This window comes from Meleagris gallopavo, chromosome Z, assembly GCF_905368555.1.
Source record: "Meleagris gallopavo chromosome Z, MGAL_WU_HG_1.1, whole genome shotgun sequence".
Lineage (NCBI taxonomy): Eukaryota > Metazoa > Chordata > Aves > Galliformes > Phasianidae > Meleagris > Meleagris gallopavo.
The window spans coordinates 24,459,707-24,475,237 of record NC_139435.1 but is presented as its reverse complement, the minus strand read 5'-3'; the positions used below and the strand labels follow the sequence as shown (position 1 = coordinate 24,475,237).

At 41.0% G+C, this 15,531-nt stretch overlaps 1 protein-coding gene across 1 annotated transcript; it reads left to right on the top strand.

The window, feature by feature from the left end:
* The first annotated feature begins 261 nt into the window (after positions 1-261).
* Positions 262-15,445, top strand: HEXB (hexosaminidase subunit beta). Its single transcript, XM_085213647.1, has 14 exons — positions 262-608; positions 717-868; positions 3,555-3,620; positions 4,374-4,420; positions 4,633-4,743; positions 6,771-6,872; positions 7,200-7,329; positions 9,356-9,536; positions 10,591-10,677; positions 11,270-11,342; positions 11,988-12,162; positions 12,957-13,047; positions 13,253-13,357; positions 15,254-15,445. Exons 1-14 carry the CDS (start codon positions 316-318, stop codon positions 15,315-15,317), a joined length of 1,677 nt encoding a protein of 558 aa, XP_085069773.1. The 5' UTR covers positions 262-315; the 3' UTR covers positions 15,318-15,445.
* The last annotated feature ends 86 nt before the right edge of the window (positions 15,446-15,531 follow it).

Here is a 15,531-nt window from a genome sequence, read left to right as displayed (position 1 = left end):
GAAAATCCAACAACCTCCCTGGGTTTACACACTCCATTCTGCAGAAAGCACTTCAAACCGCTTCTGCAAAAGGCTGAAACTGCTTTCTGGCAATACAGACGACTGCTTCGGAGCGCTGGAATCGACTGCACAAACAAGAACCACGCTGGCCGCAGACTGCAACTCCACAGCCCGCGGACCAGGCGCGGCCGTTGGCGCTGTGAGGTGCGGCGAGCCCCGCCGTGGGGCGGTCCGGAGGGCGGTGCGCGGAGGTCCCGTGATGGCGGAGGCGGAGCGGCGGGCTCAGTCGGCGGGGCCTCAGCCGGCAGCAGCGCTATGGGCAGAGCCATGGGAGTAGCCGGGCTGCTCGCGGGGCTGCTCCTCGTGCCCGCCGTGCTGCTAGGCGCCAGCTTCGGCCGCGGAGAGCCACCCCTCGACCCGCAGCCAGCGCCGTCCGAATGGGGGACGGAGTCGGACGCCGTCCCCGAGGACTCGCTGTGGCCGCTGCCACAGTCGCTCCGCACGTCCCGTCTCCGGCTGCAGCTGGCCCCCGAGCGCTTCCAGGTGGTACACGGCGCCGGCTCCTCGGCGGGGCCGGCCTGCGGCCTCCTGCAGGACGCCTTCCGCAGGTGAGGGCAGGCGGCAGGGCGATAGGGGCTTCAGGGGCGGTAGGACGGCGAGCGGGCGGCAGGGCTCCGGGAGCGGCGGCGGCTCCCTGAGCTCCGCGCTCCCCGCAGGTATTACGAGTACTTGTTCGGACGCTCCAGCTGGAGGAAGCCGCACCGAGCGTCGCCGTCTGCGCAAGGGGAGCTGTTGCAGCTGCAGGTGGTGATCGCCTCCCCTCAGCCCGGCTGTGACAGCTTCCCGCACCTCGCGTCCAACGAGGCCTGTGAGTACCGCGGCGTTGTGGTCGGGCTTAACGGCCAGCGCAGAAGTCAGACGGTGATTTATTTATTTATTTTTTCCTTCGGGAGATAATAGGCTCACGGAGGCTCGTGAGGACGCGGCAGCTCTTAGCTAGTCACATAGTCACTAGTTGTGAAATTGAGACCATGCCAAGTCATGATATTAGTCAGTGGCGTAGTCTGTGATCTCCTCAGCATGAAGTGCTGGGTGAAGGAGCAACTGAGCTGCTACACCTGCGTCCTGCGGGGTTATAAGAACGCTTTTGTTCTGTCAACACGTACAAGGCAGGATTAAGAACGCGATGATTACACTGGATTTGTCCTGCCCTGATTCTCCATGGCTGACATCCAGATTGGAGAAACACTCTAAAATCAACTCCTAACCACTAAAGAAGTTTCTTATCACAGTTATCACAGGAATCACTGTGTTCGGCTCACCTAGTTCTCTTCTGAGGTAATCTTCTGTAACAGTCTATGCAGTTATGTCGTATCCAGGATACAAATCCTTCGGAAAAGATCCTTTTAAGTCATACGTCCGCAGCAGAACTAATTCTACCAGACTTGTTTAAAAATGTGCTGACATTAAATTTACTTAGTCCTTTCTGTACATGTAGTCAAGCAGTGCAATATTAGTGTGCAGATTTGCCACACATTTCTGTGAAAATGAGGTGCAACAGCAAAATCATAGAATCATAAAATGACTTGTTAATGAAAAGGACCATAGAAAAGGACCACAGTGATCATGTAGTTTCAACCCCCCAGCTATGTGCAGGATCACCAACCACCAGACCAGGCTGTCCAGAGCCACATCCTTGAATGCCTCCAGGAATGGGGCATCCACAACCTCCTTGGGCAACCTGTTCCAGTGCGTCACCACCCTCTGTGTGAAAAATCATTAATGCTTCAGAATTTTTTTACTGTGGTCAGGATATTACATTGCTTTACTACTAGCTGAACTTTGGACAGCTGTGTAAACTTCAGTTCTTAATGAAAGCTGGTTCTTCTGTTCTGTAAGGAAATTATTCACTTGCTGCATTGAGCAGTTTGTTGTTTTTTTTTTCCCTAAACAGAAATGGCATGGTTTAGCGAATGGTTATCTCATAGTGTAAGAGGTGGCACATGAGAATCTAATGAGGTTTAACAAGTGCAAGGTGTTACATTTGGATTGAGGCATTCCCAAATATGAGTACAGCCTGTGAGAAGAACTCAAATATGAGAACAGCCCTGCAAAGAAAGACCAAGGTAGTCCTGGTGGATGAAAAGCAGTGTGCTCTTGTAGCCCAGAAAGCCATTGATATCCTGGGATGCATCAAAAGAGGGATGGCCAGCAGGGAGAGGGAGGGGATTGACCCCAAGTACAGGAAGGAAGCAGAGCTGCTGGACCAGATCCAGAGGAGGGCCATGAAGATAACCAGAGTGATGGAGCACCTTTTCTCTGAAGAAAGATTGAGGGAGTTGGGCTTGTTCGGCTTGGAGAAGAGAAGGCTCCAGGGGGACCTTATTGTGGCCTTCTAGTACTTGAAGGGAGCTTACAGACAGGAGAAGAGCTGACTTTGTGTATAGTTGATAACAATAGGACAAAGGAGAATGGCTTGAAATTAAGAGGGGAGATTTAGATAAGATGTTAGGAAGAAAGTTTTTACTCAGAGGGTAGTTGAGGCACTGGCATAAGCTTCCCAGAGAGGTTGTGGATGCCCCAGTCCCTGAGGGTGTTCAGGGTTGGGCTGGATGGGACTCTGGGCAGCATGATCTAGTATGTGGCAATCCTGCCCATGGCAGAGGGTTGCAACTAAATGATCTTTAAGGTCCCCTCTAACCTAAGCCATTCTATGATTCTGTGATGAGAGTATAGCTACCTAATAAAAATCCAGGTTACCTGCCCTCCTCCCTGCTGACTTCTTATTTTTTCATGTAGAAGGTTCGGTTTATCCTTGCAAAACTTGCTGTGTTGCATTCATTTAAGATATATGTTGAGAAAAACAGTTGCTGTCACAGAAGTAGATCACTGACGGGCCTACAGTTTACCACAAAAAAATATATATATATAATACAGCAAGAAAAAAAAGAGCCCCAGAAAATACATAGTGATTGTATCCATCTTATGTTTCTTTCCCCAATTTTCCAGTACATACAGAATTGTCTCTAAGTTAAAATGGAAAACTAAATACTTTCTTCATTTTTTTGTTACTTTGTAATTAGACCTTTATAAGCAATATCGCTAAAAAAAGTAATCTGTAAGCATAAAATATCTAAAATGAATGTAAAAGGGGAAGTGCATTTCTGTGGCTATGTCTGGCTTAGTTACTCAACCTCGTCGCCTGCTTACTAAATGCAAAAGCATCATTTAATGTGTGTAAAAATCAATTAAGCTAAAATAGGCTGGTATTCTGGCCACTGTACAAAATTTAACATAGTCATTTTTCAGAGACATTTTTGTTTTAGCATCTTATTAACTATGGCTTCTGACTGAGAGCTTGCATTATTCCAGGAGCACACGTAAAAATAAAAATATCTGCATAGTATCACCATTAAAAAGAGCATTTGTTTGAATTACGAAGAAAATGTACAAAAAAAAAAGGGAGGGGGGAGGAATCTTGAATATCTTACTGCCTGATAATATCTTAGCAATCCTTGCTTTCTCGAGGAATAACTCTTTTTTCCTCTCTTTAGATCATTTAACTGTAACTGAGCCTGTGGCTATACTGAAAGCTGATGAGGTATGGGGAGCTTTAAGAGGTAAGCTGATGCTTTCCATACGGAGCTGTTTTTGTTCTAAGCTTATACAGACTGCATAGCAGAGTAGGAATCAGCTGACCACTGAGGCTTGCCCTGATTCAGTCCTTCATGGGAGGCAGACTTGGGCTTGAGGGCCTAAAGGTACCAAAACATGCACTGCATACTCCCTCAATCTGTGTGCTCTATCCCAGATCCAGTGGCAATCCATAACTGCATGCTTGCTTTATCTAAAATCAGCCAGGCCAACCAAATTCTGAGTGCTAAAAATTTCTCTGATCTATAGTATCAACAGATTGTTCTGTGACTGCACTAATAACAACGTGCAGGTCATCATCACCAAGAAGACTGTGATGCTGAAGTCTCAGTCTGCTTTTTTTCAACAGTATTTAAATTAGCAATTTTTTAATGCTGAATTGGAAACTTCACCTGTTCCAGAAATGAGAGGTATATATGCATGATAGCACCAGACATTCCTACCTTACTCTCTGTCGCAATCATTCTGTCATAGATTAATTTGGTATGTCTGAGCCATGATAATAATATTCAGTGCTTGTGTATAATGGAGGGTTTGAACTGTTCTCTCTTTGATGCTTTGTTAACTTTGTTGCTTGAGCAACAAAGGCAAATGTGATAACAAGAAAGAAACTCAGTAATAAGGCATTCCTTCTTGCTGTAAATTTGGGTCCTGTTTTTACTAAAATTTTAAGAAATAACAGTGGTTGTACTCCAGATTCCTTTCTTTGATTTTTCCAGGTTTGGAAACCTTCAGTCAATTGGTTCACGAGGATGATTATGGAAGTGTAAGTATAGATGTTAACTAAAAACACAATCTGATAACAAGCAGCCACGTTCTTTGTTAGGTGTTTCTCAAGGAACAGTAGATCTGCAAGTTTCATTAAATACTTTTTCAGAAAATAATGTTTGGAAAGCTGTTAAGAAACTGAGAAGTATTTCATGTTTGTAATGATGAACATAAAATGGGAATTCTAATTCTCAAATTTCATTTTTATAGTTTCTTATCAATGAATCTGAAATCTATGACTTCCCAAGATTTGCACACAGAGGAATCTTACTTGACACTTCAAGGCACTATTTGCCATTGAAATCTATTCTCACAAACCTGGTAAGTGGACTGTCGTGTATCATTAATAAGGAATACTTCTTGTTATATTTTGTTCTCTAAAGCAGGTAGCAACTGATCTTGGTGTGAAATGAGAACCTGGCTAACATCTGAAAGGAAAGGGTGGACTTTTCTAAGTGGAGGTCAGAGTCTGTGCTGGATATGAATTGAGTGGGCAAATTGAGTGATTTGCAGTTCATCGAGGAGGGAGTGATTTTGTGCACCTTGGGTTTTCGGTATTTGCTGCTGCCTAAACCAGCATAGATATTTCCTGGAAGAATGTTTTGCAAGCATTACAGGGGAGACCGTGCAGTCACTAATTTGAGTGCTCGTGGTTGCAGTAAGACTACAGTCTTTTAACCAACCATGTAGTCAATTCTTAAGTTGCTAGGAGTGATTCAGTAATGAAGTACAAACAGGCAAATTTTAGTATGTTCATTGTGAGCTGATTTTTTTCACTACTTCTTTCCAAAAAAAAAAAGAGAAGGTAGTAAAATTTCTATGAAGAGCTTATTGAAGAGTAAGAAATGCGTATTCTCACTCTCACTTGATGAGATGGTCAGAGATTTGTCTAATTCAGCACCAGAAGCTGTGGGTTTTCTTACTTCCTACTGTCGTATTTCCTCTTAAAGTACTTGTAGCAGGTCTTGTTTGGTTGAAGTGGAGGAGTCTTTGAATGAGGGAATATGCAGTTCCCTGTCTTGTCTGTCCTGTTTTTCCAGGATGAATTTTTCTTAAATACTTCCCTTCTATTTCCAGACCTTTGCAGAGCAGGCTTAGGTGGGCAAAAACAGAGTGCAGGAAAAAACAGCCTTTATTTCTGAAGTTCTCCTTGAACTGCACTTGGAGCCAGCCCCTCCATGAGTATTTACAACTTGTTTTTACCTGTAATATCATTCCATGCTCAGCAATTAGGTTTGTGTGGGTATTCTTATACAACTGAGAATGTTCCAGCTACTCAGGTAGTTCCTGTGTCAATATTTGTTGTCTTTTCTGAAAGAGCAGATGTGTGCCTGAAGTATAACTTGACTTTTTGTAACTGTTGCTCTTCCGTTTTCTTTCCTTAAATTATGTCTGCGGTTCAGCTACTTCCTCAGAGCTATGTTTTATGCCATTTTACCAGTTTAAGAAAAAAGTGTGCTTTTCCTCCTCTGTGGCTGCTTGAATCCAGACTAGCCTAATAAAAAGCAGCAGTAATCCCTTCACTGACATGTGGTAATTAGATGCTTAAGGCAGCAGTTTAAGTACATTTCCTGTTTGTGTCTGACAACCATGCTGTATCACAAGGAAGGGCATTGTCCATCGGGAAGGAGAGGTTGAGGGAGGATCAGAAAGTGTAGTTTTTATGTAGAAAGGTGTGAGTCGGTGGAGATGCATGAAGACAAGCAATAATTCAGTTGCTTCAGAAAATTCAGCTTGGATGAAAAAAGAGGGGAAAAGATGGATTGTGCAAGCAATTGGAAGCAACTGTGTTGCAATTACTTGTCCCAGAAGAGTACAAATTCCTTCCAGCATACAGCACTTCCAGTGACTCTGATAAACTTATGTAGCCCACAGTATGTGTGTTAGCGCCCATCTGGAGTTATGGTTCTATAATAAATGTGTTTACATTTATATTCATAATGTACAGTTAACAAAATAGAAATACTAACACTATATTGACTGAAAAATGCACAGTTTTATTTTGCCTGCATTTGAAATGCATTCTGAGGAGGTTATTGTCACATGAGGATGTAATCAATGGAAGGAATTTAGTTTTCAAGTATAAAGTATTTAGGTAGAAAAATGTAAGCTTTCCTATAATCTGAAACAGCTGATCGTTTATAGACAATCAATCAGATGTGTTGAAAAGTGGAAAAAATTCACAAGAATTTATAGCTATTTACTTCTAAGTTCAAAAATGATATTTTGCTTTGATTTAGTCGTTGAGCTAGGATTGCAGGGTATACTGGGACAAGACCTTTTTTTTTGCATACGTTTTCTGTGAGAGTAAAATGCTTAACTGGACTGTCTTGCATTGTTTGTTACAGGATGCTATGGCTTTTAACAAGTTCAATGTTCTCCACTGGCATATAGTAGATGATCAGTCATTTCCTTACCAGAGTGTTTCTTTTCCTGAGCTTAGTAACAAGGTGAGTAGACATCTTCAGAGTACAGCGGAAGGGCAGAAATCTGGCATATTTCATGAAAACCAAATGCAGACACAAGAACCTATAAATGGTTAACTATATCTCCCTTGGCCTATTGTGAAACGGAGTTTCACACCATCATCTGTATGTTTGCGTTAGTAATGAATGTAACGTTACGAGGGTCCTTTGTTTCAGAATCAGTGATGAAGAGAAGGAGGGAAAGTCAAATTTACTTCTTTGTATAAGTAAATAAATAAATAACCCTCATCTATTAAAAAACGTGATGGTATAATGTTATGTAAACTTTCTCTAAATATGTACACTTCACAGGGGGCTTACTCTTATAACCATGTCTATACTCCTACTGACGTCCGTCTGGTGATTGAGTATGCCCGATTAAGAGGCATTAGAGTTATCCCAGAGTTTGATACCCCTGGACACACACAGTCTTGGGGAAAAGGTATGTCAAAGAAAGTATTAATGATTAAAAGATTGTGATGAGTAAAGTGTAGCATAATATTCCTATATGAAAGTAAGTGGGCTTGTTAAAAGCAGCTTTTGAAGTACTTTGAAAGGCATTCTGAAAGAGGTAAGCGAGGGAAAGAATCAGCAAAGTTTAAGACCTTAGATGTGAGAGAAGCGAAAGTGAATGGAGGAAGTTGAAACTGAGCAGTCATTTCCTGTGCTGGATGTGTGTGCAAAGGCTAAGTATATTCTATCTGCTTTGGTTTCATATTGATATTTTCATCCCATACAATCATTTTGACTTTAGAGTAATAAGGCAGAGGCTAGAAACAGTGAACTGCTGTCCCTGGAGATACTTTTTCTTTCAAAGTGGCTGATATTTCTGTTCACTAGTAAAGACATGCTCTGCTGGTGTACAAATGGTAGCAAAGTTGGATGCTTACTTTATTCTGTTTTCTAGATTTCAAACTAGTAGTATTTTTCTTGATAGAGTCCAGAATTACGGTGATTACGTGTACTCAGAGACCAGGAAACCTTGTGCCTGGATTCAAGATGCATGGACTGCAGTTAAGCTGCAGAAGTTTTGGCTACACGGAGAATAGTATACATTTTCTAGTCCCTTTAGCTACAGGATAAGTTGTGCTCATCCTGTGGGAAATGTGGCCAGAACATTGGAAGATGCCTCGGGCTCTTTCTCACTTACTTTACATGAAAAGGAAATGAGCAACATAGAAGTTGAACTGGTAAACAATTTTTCTGAATCTTTCATCTTATGTAGTCTTGGTTGTTATGAGGCATTAGGGGATGCCATCCAGAGGGACCTGGACAGGCTTGAGAGGTGGGCCCATGTCAACTTCATGAAGTTCAACAAGGCCAAGTGCAAGATCCTGCACCTGGGGCAATCTCAAACACAGATACAGGTAGTACGGAGAATGGCTTCAGAGCAGCTCTGAGAAGAAGGATTTGGGGGCATTGATTGATAAAAGATTCAACATGAGCCAGCAATGTGTGCTTGCAGCCCAGAAGGCCAACCATATCTGATTACATCAAGAGAAGCGTGACCAGCAGGTTGAGGGAGGTGATTCTGCCCCTCTACTCTGCTTTGTGAGACCCCATCTGGAGACTGCGTCCAGTTCTGGTGCCACCAACACAGGAAGGACATGGAATTGTTGGAGCAGGTCTAGAGGAGGGCCACAAAGATGGTCAGAGGGCTGGAGCCCTCTCCTCTAAGAGGACAGACTGAGAGAGTTGGGGCTCTTCAGCTTTGGAGAAGATAAGGCCAGAGGAGACCTTTATAGTGGCCTTCCAGTACCTGAAGGGGGCCTACAGGAAAGCTGAGGAGGGACTTTTTATGAGGGCATATAGTGACAGGATTGAGGGGAAATGGCTTTAAACTGGAAGAGAATAGATTTAGACTACATATCAGGAGGAAATTCCTTACTGTGGGGGTGGCATTTAAAGGTCATCTAGTCCAACTCCCCTGCAGTGAACAAGGACACGCACAACTGGATCAGGTTGTGCAGGGCCAACTGATCCAGTCTGGCCTTGAAAGCCTCCAGAGATGGGGCATCAACCATATCTCTGGGCAACATATTCCAGTGCCTCACCCACACCATAAAAGACTTTCTTGTATTCAGCCTAAATCTACCCTCTTTAAGCTTGAAGCCATTTCCCCTTGTTCTTTCACTACAGACCCTGCTTCCTTCTAATTGGCATATTTAAAGCTTTGTTATTCAAGTAGTCATCCAGGAGTTGCTTTCTAGGTAGTGGAGTATGTTCTAGAAATTTGTGGTTTTAAATCAGAAGTTGAAAAGTTAGAGTCTTCATTTTCAGTTAGAGGGTTCTTCAGCTTTGGGCAAAATTGTTTCACCTTTCCTCTATTCAATTTTGTATGGAATAGGAAATAGGTGAGCACTTTAGTAATGAATATTAGCCTTCATAATATGAGTGAACTACTTCCTGCTAGCAGAGGTAGCACACCCGTATGGAACTGAATATCCTCTATCAATTGTTTCTATTAGGTCAAAAAGATCTTCTCACCCCTTGTTACAGTGGAGAACAACCAAGTGGATCGTTTGGACCTGTAAATCCCATTTTGAATTCAACTTATGACTTCATGGCTACATTATTCAAAGAAATCAGCAGTGTATTTCCTGATGCCTACATCCATCTGGGAGGAGATGAAGTGAGCTTCAATTGTTGGTATGGTTACAGTTCAAAAAATAGCCAGTGCCTTTTAAACTTGCCTAAATCCATCAGTTGTGAGATGATTTTCTCTGCTTATCCTGAAGATACTCTGCACTCCTGCTTCTGTAAAAATTTACAGGCAGAGCATTTTCAACAAGCAAGTCTGTAGGAGTTACAGTTGTGCAGAATTTTGCTCTGACCCTTTGTGTTTCATGCATGTTGAGATACTCTAAAGGATTTCTTTATGAAAACTAACCATTCAGAAGGGAGAAAAATTTGGGGAGTTAAGCACTATAGAAGATCATTAATGCTGAAGTGCTTTGTGTTAAAGGAGAACCAGTCCTTTTCATTGAGCCCTGCCTTATAGAAAATCTGCTAATGTTAAGAATTACATTACTGACTCTTGGGTGCTTACATTACAAGTACTGCATACAGTTCCTCAAGTTGTGGATTTGGGCTATTTTTAAATCTTTCTGGTGGAGTAACTAATAATAATACAGAATTCAGAGCTGATGTAATAGGATTAGCATTCAAATTGATCATAGTTAGTATTTGTGAATTCTCTTGAAGAAACAAATCTGAACACTCAAAGCTTGCTTTAATTTTTGAAGTAGAGATAAGTTCTGTCAAATGTTTCAGTACAAAGTGTTGGTTTGCTCTGAGGGAGTTCTTTTCAAGTTTGATTATTAATGTAACTCCTGCAGATATCCTGCTGCTCTTTGGCTGCTTAGTTTCCGGACCTGCTGGCAGTTTTCCCACAAAATGACAGGCGCCAGGAACCCCAGAGCTCTTAGGAGCTTGAGGAACCCTGCCAGAAGCTGCTTGAGGGCAGGAACTCCAGTAGCTTTCCCAGAGAATTAGGACTATTGGCTTTGTTTCAAATCATGATTAAATTTGGTTTCAAAATACCTAAATCGTATTATTCTGCTACTTCTGCTCTGTTGTGCATTTGAGGCTGTGACATGTCTAAGGCATCTGTTAATATACTGTGTGTGGATAAAACTAACTGGGAAATGAGGTTTAAAACAAACAAAAAATAATTATTCTGATTTATTTTTTTCTGTTTAAGGGAATCTAACCCTGAAGTGAAAGATTTCATGAAGAAGCAAGGATTTGGCATTGACTATGCTAAACTGGAGTCATACTATGTTCAGAAGTATGTGCTTTAATTTTTAATTCCTGCCCAGCTTTTCACACCCGCTATCTGAGGGGGATGTCAGGGTGCAGATATGTAATATTTTAGACTGTATTATATATAGATTTCAAAAATTCCCATGCATGGGGTACATCCCAGTTTCTTTCCTATTTTTACACAGAATATAGAGTTTACATTTTTAAAATGTGGACACACCAAGGATACGTTGGCTCGTTCTAAACACACTCTGAATGTATGGGGTATCTTTAAACTAGGTGTACTGAACTGTCAGTAAACAAGGTGGGGAGAGAAAATCTAAAAGTTTTTGCAGATGTTTATTGATTTTTTTTTTTTCTTAAGTGGCATACATTTCAACATCTTTCTGAGTTACTGGCAGTTCTGTACCGAAGTCTGTGTTAATGTACATGCATTTCCTTATGCACATGTTCTTCTAGAAAGAACATTGAAGGCCAAAATGAGAGAAGTATAGCTTCTTTAGGTCCCTTAGGAACGAAAAGACGCAATATGCATCAGAGTAGGAATACTGCTGCGTTGGGTGTCTGTATTTGAGCTGCTTGAAGTTCACAGGCATGATCTTATTTCTAAATCCTAGGATTTTGGATATTGTTTCCTCCTACAACAAAGGATACGTGGTCTGGCAGGAAGTGTTTGATAACAATGCAGAGGTAAGATGGAAAAGTAAATAGGATACTCTCATAAAACAACACAGTATCATGGGAGGTTTCCAAAATAGACTATTAAGTAGTTTTGGTTGTGTCCTGTAAGTGTTTAAAGGAAATCTGTGGACAATACCAGTAAGTCCACAAAGGTGTGGAGCCTAACTTGGAATTACCATTTATCTAGTAGGTAAAATAGGTGAAACAAGAACAGCAGCATTGCTGCACTTTCTTCAAGGTAGGAGTAGATAATATCACTTAATGTAGAGCAGGAGTAAAGAGTAGAAAAGTTTCTCTGCCTTCTTATATACTTTTAGTTTTCCCAGGTAACAGCACACTTAGACTAGTACACCAGGTGCTCAGCTTTTTAAAGTTGTCAAGTAGCTGGTGCACGTAGGAGCCATCTCAGGAAACAGATTGTCTACAATCTGTACTTCACTCTAATGTGAACTGTGTTTAAAACTAACAGGTTTTTAGTTTTTGACTGTCTAGGAAAGAAAACACTGCCAAAAGTTAGCTTCCAGTGTGCTCCTTTTCAAAGCAAAATGCCCCCTCCCAGTTTTGAAATCTGTTAGTTCTTTTTTTCCTGTCAACAGTAATTAGGATTGTCTTTCATGTTGATTTTTCTAAATTATTCTTATTTTTCCCTTCTAGCTGAAACCAGACACTGTAGTTGAAGTGTGGATGGCAAATAACTATGCACACGAACTGAGCCGTGTCACTAGAGCAGGGTACACTGCTATCCTGGCAGCCCCCTGGTATTTGGACTACATTAGTTATGGACAAGACTGGACAAAATACTACCGCGTTGAACCACTTAACTTCCCTGGTTTGTTACTGTTTTCATATACGATTGTTCTGTGTGTGAATGTATTTGGTTCATAATAAGGCATAAATTGAATAGATAAGGCTATTTAGGGATGCATGCAGTTGGTATGATCAAATACTCCATAATCAAAGGTCTTGAGCATTTTCCAGAGTTGTGGCTGATAAACAAGTGAAAAATAAAATTGCAACTTCTGATTTCTCAAATGGAAAAGCATTAGTTCCTCCAACATGTGGCAATAGTGCATGTGTGAGACTGGAAGTTGGATGGCATCAACTGACGTGTCATGCTTTAGGGACAACACAAAACAGCTGATGGTGGACAATGAACTTGTATTTTGAAGCAACCTCATAGAAAGTTAGACTGTTAAAGAAAAAGGTACATTCTCTCCCTTTGGCGGAAGCTGACAGTCAGAACTTTTGCCATTTCCTAGGTTTTCTTTTTATGCAAAGTGTTAGGGACAACTGAGTCCCACAGCTTCTTCAAAAAACATTCTGTGTGTAATAGAGGGGGCAGTCTAAATGAAAACTTGAATCCCTGAAGAGTGTCTAAACAGTGGAAAATAAAAGTTACAATCTTTTCTGCCACAAAATGGAGATGTGTTCTCCAAGCAATTGGGCTAGTCATTCTTACACTCTACTACCAAAATGCTAAGTTTGTGCTCAGGACAGATATGTTATTTGATAAAAAATAAGTTACAGCTGAAGAGCAGTCCTGAGTATTGAAGAAAAAAATAATTGTGATACATGCCCATTCCCTGGATAAATAGAAATTCTAACTTTCTGCTTTGAATACAGGATCTGAAAAACAGAAAAGGCTCTTAATAGGTGGAGAAGCTTGCCTGTGGGGAGAATATGTGGATGCCACAAACCTCACACCAAGATTATGGTATGAACTTCTTTGTATTTTAGAAAGCTTCAAGAAGACTGAATTAAACAGTACTGTATGTTAGTGGTAACAATGCTAGAGTTCTGTACTGACCCTAAGCAGCTTTAAAAATTGATGCTCCTGGTAAAAAGACCTGGTATTTAAAACTTTTATCCATTCTTGGTTGTAGGCTGTATCTCCTCTAAAACTCAGTATATCTTCACAGGCCTCGGGCAAGTGCTGTAGGGGAAAGACTCTGGAGCAGCAAAAATGTGACCAACTTGCAGGATGCCTATAGAAGACTGTCTAACCATCGATGCCGCATGCTCAGGTAAGATCAGAGGTTCTATTAAGCCTGTGGCTCTCGTATTTTAGAGCCAGTGGAGTTAAAGTGCAGGCATAATTTGCTGGCTGCAAAATGAATGAAAGCTAGCAGACTGATCTGATCACATAAATATCATCCCAAGTGTTTCAGTGTCCTCAGAAGGGGAAAAACAGTTACATCACAACAGGTGTTCAAAAGATTCTTGCAGATAACATTCTCAAAACCATGAACCCTCTTTACTGAAATGCTAGAACTTATCTCTGTTTTGCTTTCTTCTAAAGAAAAAACATACTCCCTGACTGACTTATTTCAGACTATGAAGGATATTAAAGGACATATGGGAACAGTACACAGATAGGGGAAAAAAAACAGACTGACTTTTTTAGTTATTGGAAATAGGTAATTGTTGCCAGAGGTAATCAAATGGAGCTTCTTGCATGAGAGGTGGGCTTGAATGACCTGTTCTTTCAGGTATTGCCTTAATGTAGAGAGTGAAGGGGTGGATCTGGAGTCCCTGTTGAATTAAACTTTTTTTTTTTTAAACTACCATAAACTATATCAGTTCATAATAGATTGTTCACTGCAGTTCTTGCTCAAAAAGTGTGTAGACAATTTACTGCTTGTTTATTGCTAGTGCTCTGTATATTTGTGGCTGTAGAAATGAGTCAGTTCCGGGTCTTAAGTTTCAGCGCGACTCCACTTCTAAAAGTACACAGCCAGAAAGCAGTTTATGACTGCTCAAATGTTGCTGCAATTGTCTACAAGCAAGCAAGAATGAGCATACCATTTAGTTTTATAGTAGTTCATGACAAACCATAGAAAATTTCAACCCCGAGAGGAAGGATTTTGAGATATATACAGATCGGGTTTTTAGAGGACAGGATACATGGCAATTACAGTCAGCACCCAAAATTCAAGCACTCTCTCCAGATTCCTGTAGGTACCTCAGCATGTGCTTTGTTGGCACATAAACTCATGGTGAATACTGACTGTTAGGAAAAAAACCTTGCTTTAAGGACATGTCCTCCTTAAAAGCACTGCATTTATGTAGGCTTTAAGTTAGAAGAACAGTAGAGAAACCATCCCATTCCCATTGGTTAAATGATGGTTCCTTCTGACTGCAGTTACACTGTAACTGTCAGTGGACCTTCCATGAGATTTCCTGACTTTTGTTTGAACCCCGAAGAGCTGAGTTTATTAATTGAACTGTTACAGAAAATTTAGAAAGTGGGCAAATATGTCCCTGATACTGTTTTTGTACATGGAATATGTATAAGCAGATGATGATGGTTTCAGCAGACTGAGGAGCCTTTCCAAATAAAACAGCTCTGGCTTGATGTATGTATCAGATTACCAGGCAGAGAGTGAAGGGGCAGGCAGAAACTTTCTAACAGCTAGATCACAGTCAGTGGAAGAACAATAGCTCTTCTAAATTAAAGGAAAAGTTACTGCTACTGAAACTGTACTACAAAAGCAATAGCTTTCATTCAAATCTGAACTCAGCTTCCTGTAGTGATGAGTTGAATGAAAATGACATAATCAGAGCTGCATGCGAAGGAAATATTAACCTTAGAGGAGAATGTGCAATGTTAACTGTCTTGTGTTTTCATATTCATCACTCATCTTAAAAGCAATAGATTTTACAGAACAGCAAGACCATCAGCCCTGAAGTTTGCCTTTTCAACTCACTTTCTAGTATTCTGGTAGGTTCAACTGAAACAAGGTTACTGTATTTGGCTTAGTAACAAAAATGCAACTGACAGAATAGGGCCCTTTTTTACAAATAGGCAGCCCATTTGTTTACATAAAGCAGATTAAAACTGGCTGCCCTTATCTCTGTTCCTTCCTAAACTACTAGCCCATTATTTGATTTATTCATACATATTTGATTTATTTTTACAGCAGAGGCATAGCAGCTGAGCCTCTTTTTGTTGGCTATTGTCCCCATGAAGCAAGATGGCAGTGACTGCTTTGGATACCTCCATTCAGCAACCTGAAGTGCCTATGAGGTGAAGATGCGTAGATGAATACATGTGCTTTGACTGTTGAACCAAAAACATTCTCACTTCTAAAATAAAGGTATTTCACATGCTTGCTGGAGTAGGCCTTTTTTTTTTTTTTTTTTAAATCTAGGATGATGAGGTTAGTTCCATATCAAACTTTAATTAGAAAGAGGGATT

Excerpts from the sequence above, each read along its gene's own strand:
- HEXB (XM_085213647.1), top strand. The coding sequence starts at position 316 with ATGGGCAGAGCCATGGGAGTAGCCGGGCTGCTCGCGGGGCTGCTCCTC. Across the intron at positions 3,621-4,373 it reads GGTATGGGGAGCTTTAAGAG|GTTTGGAAACCTTCAGTCAA; the intron begins GTAAGCTGATGC and ends TGATTTTTCCAG. Across the intron at positions 12,163-12,956 it reads TGAACCACTTAACTTCCCTG|GATCTGAAAAACAGAAAAGG; the intron begins GTTTGTTACTGT and ends CTTTGAATACAG.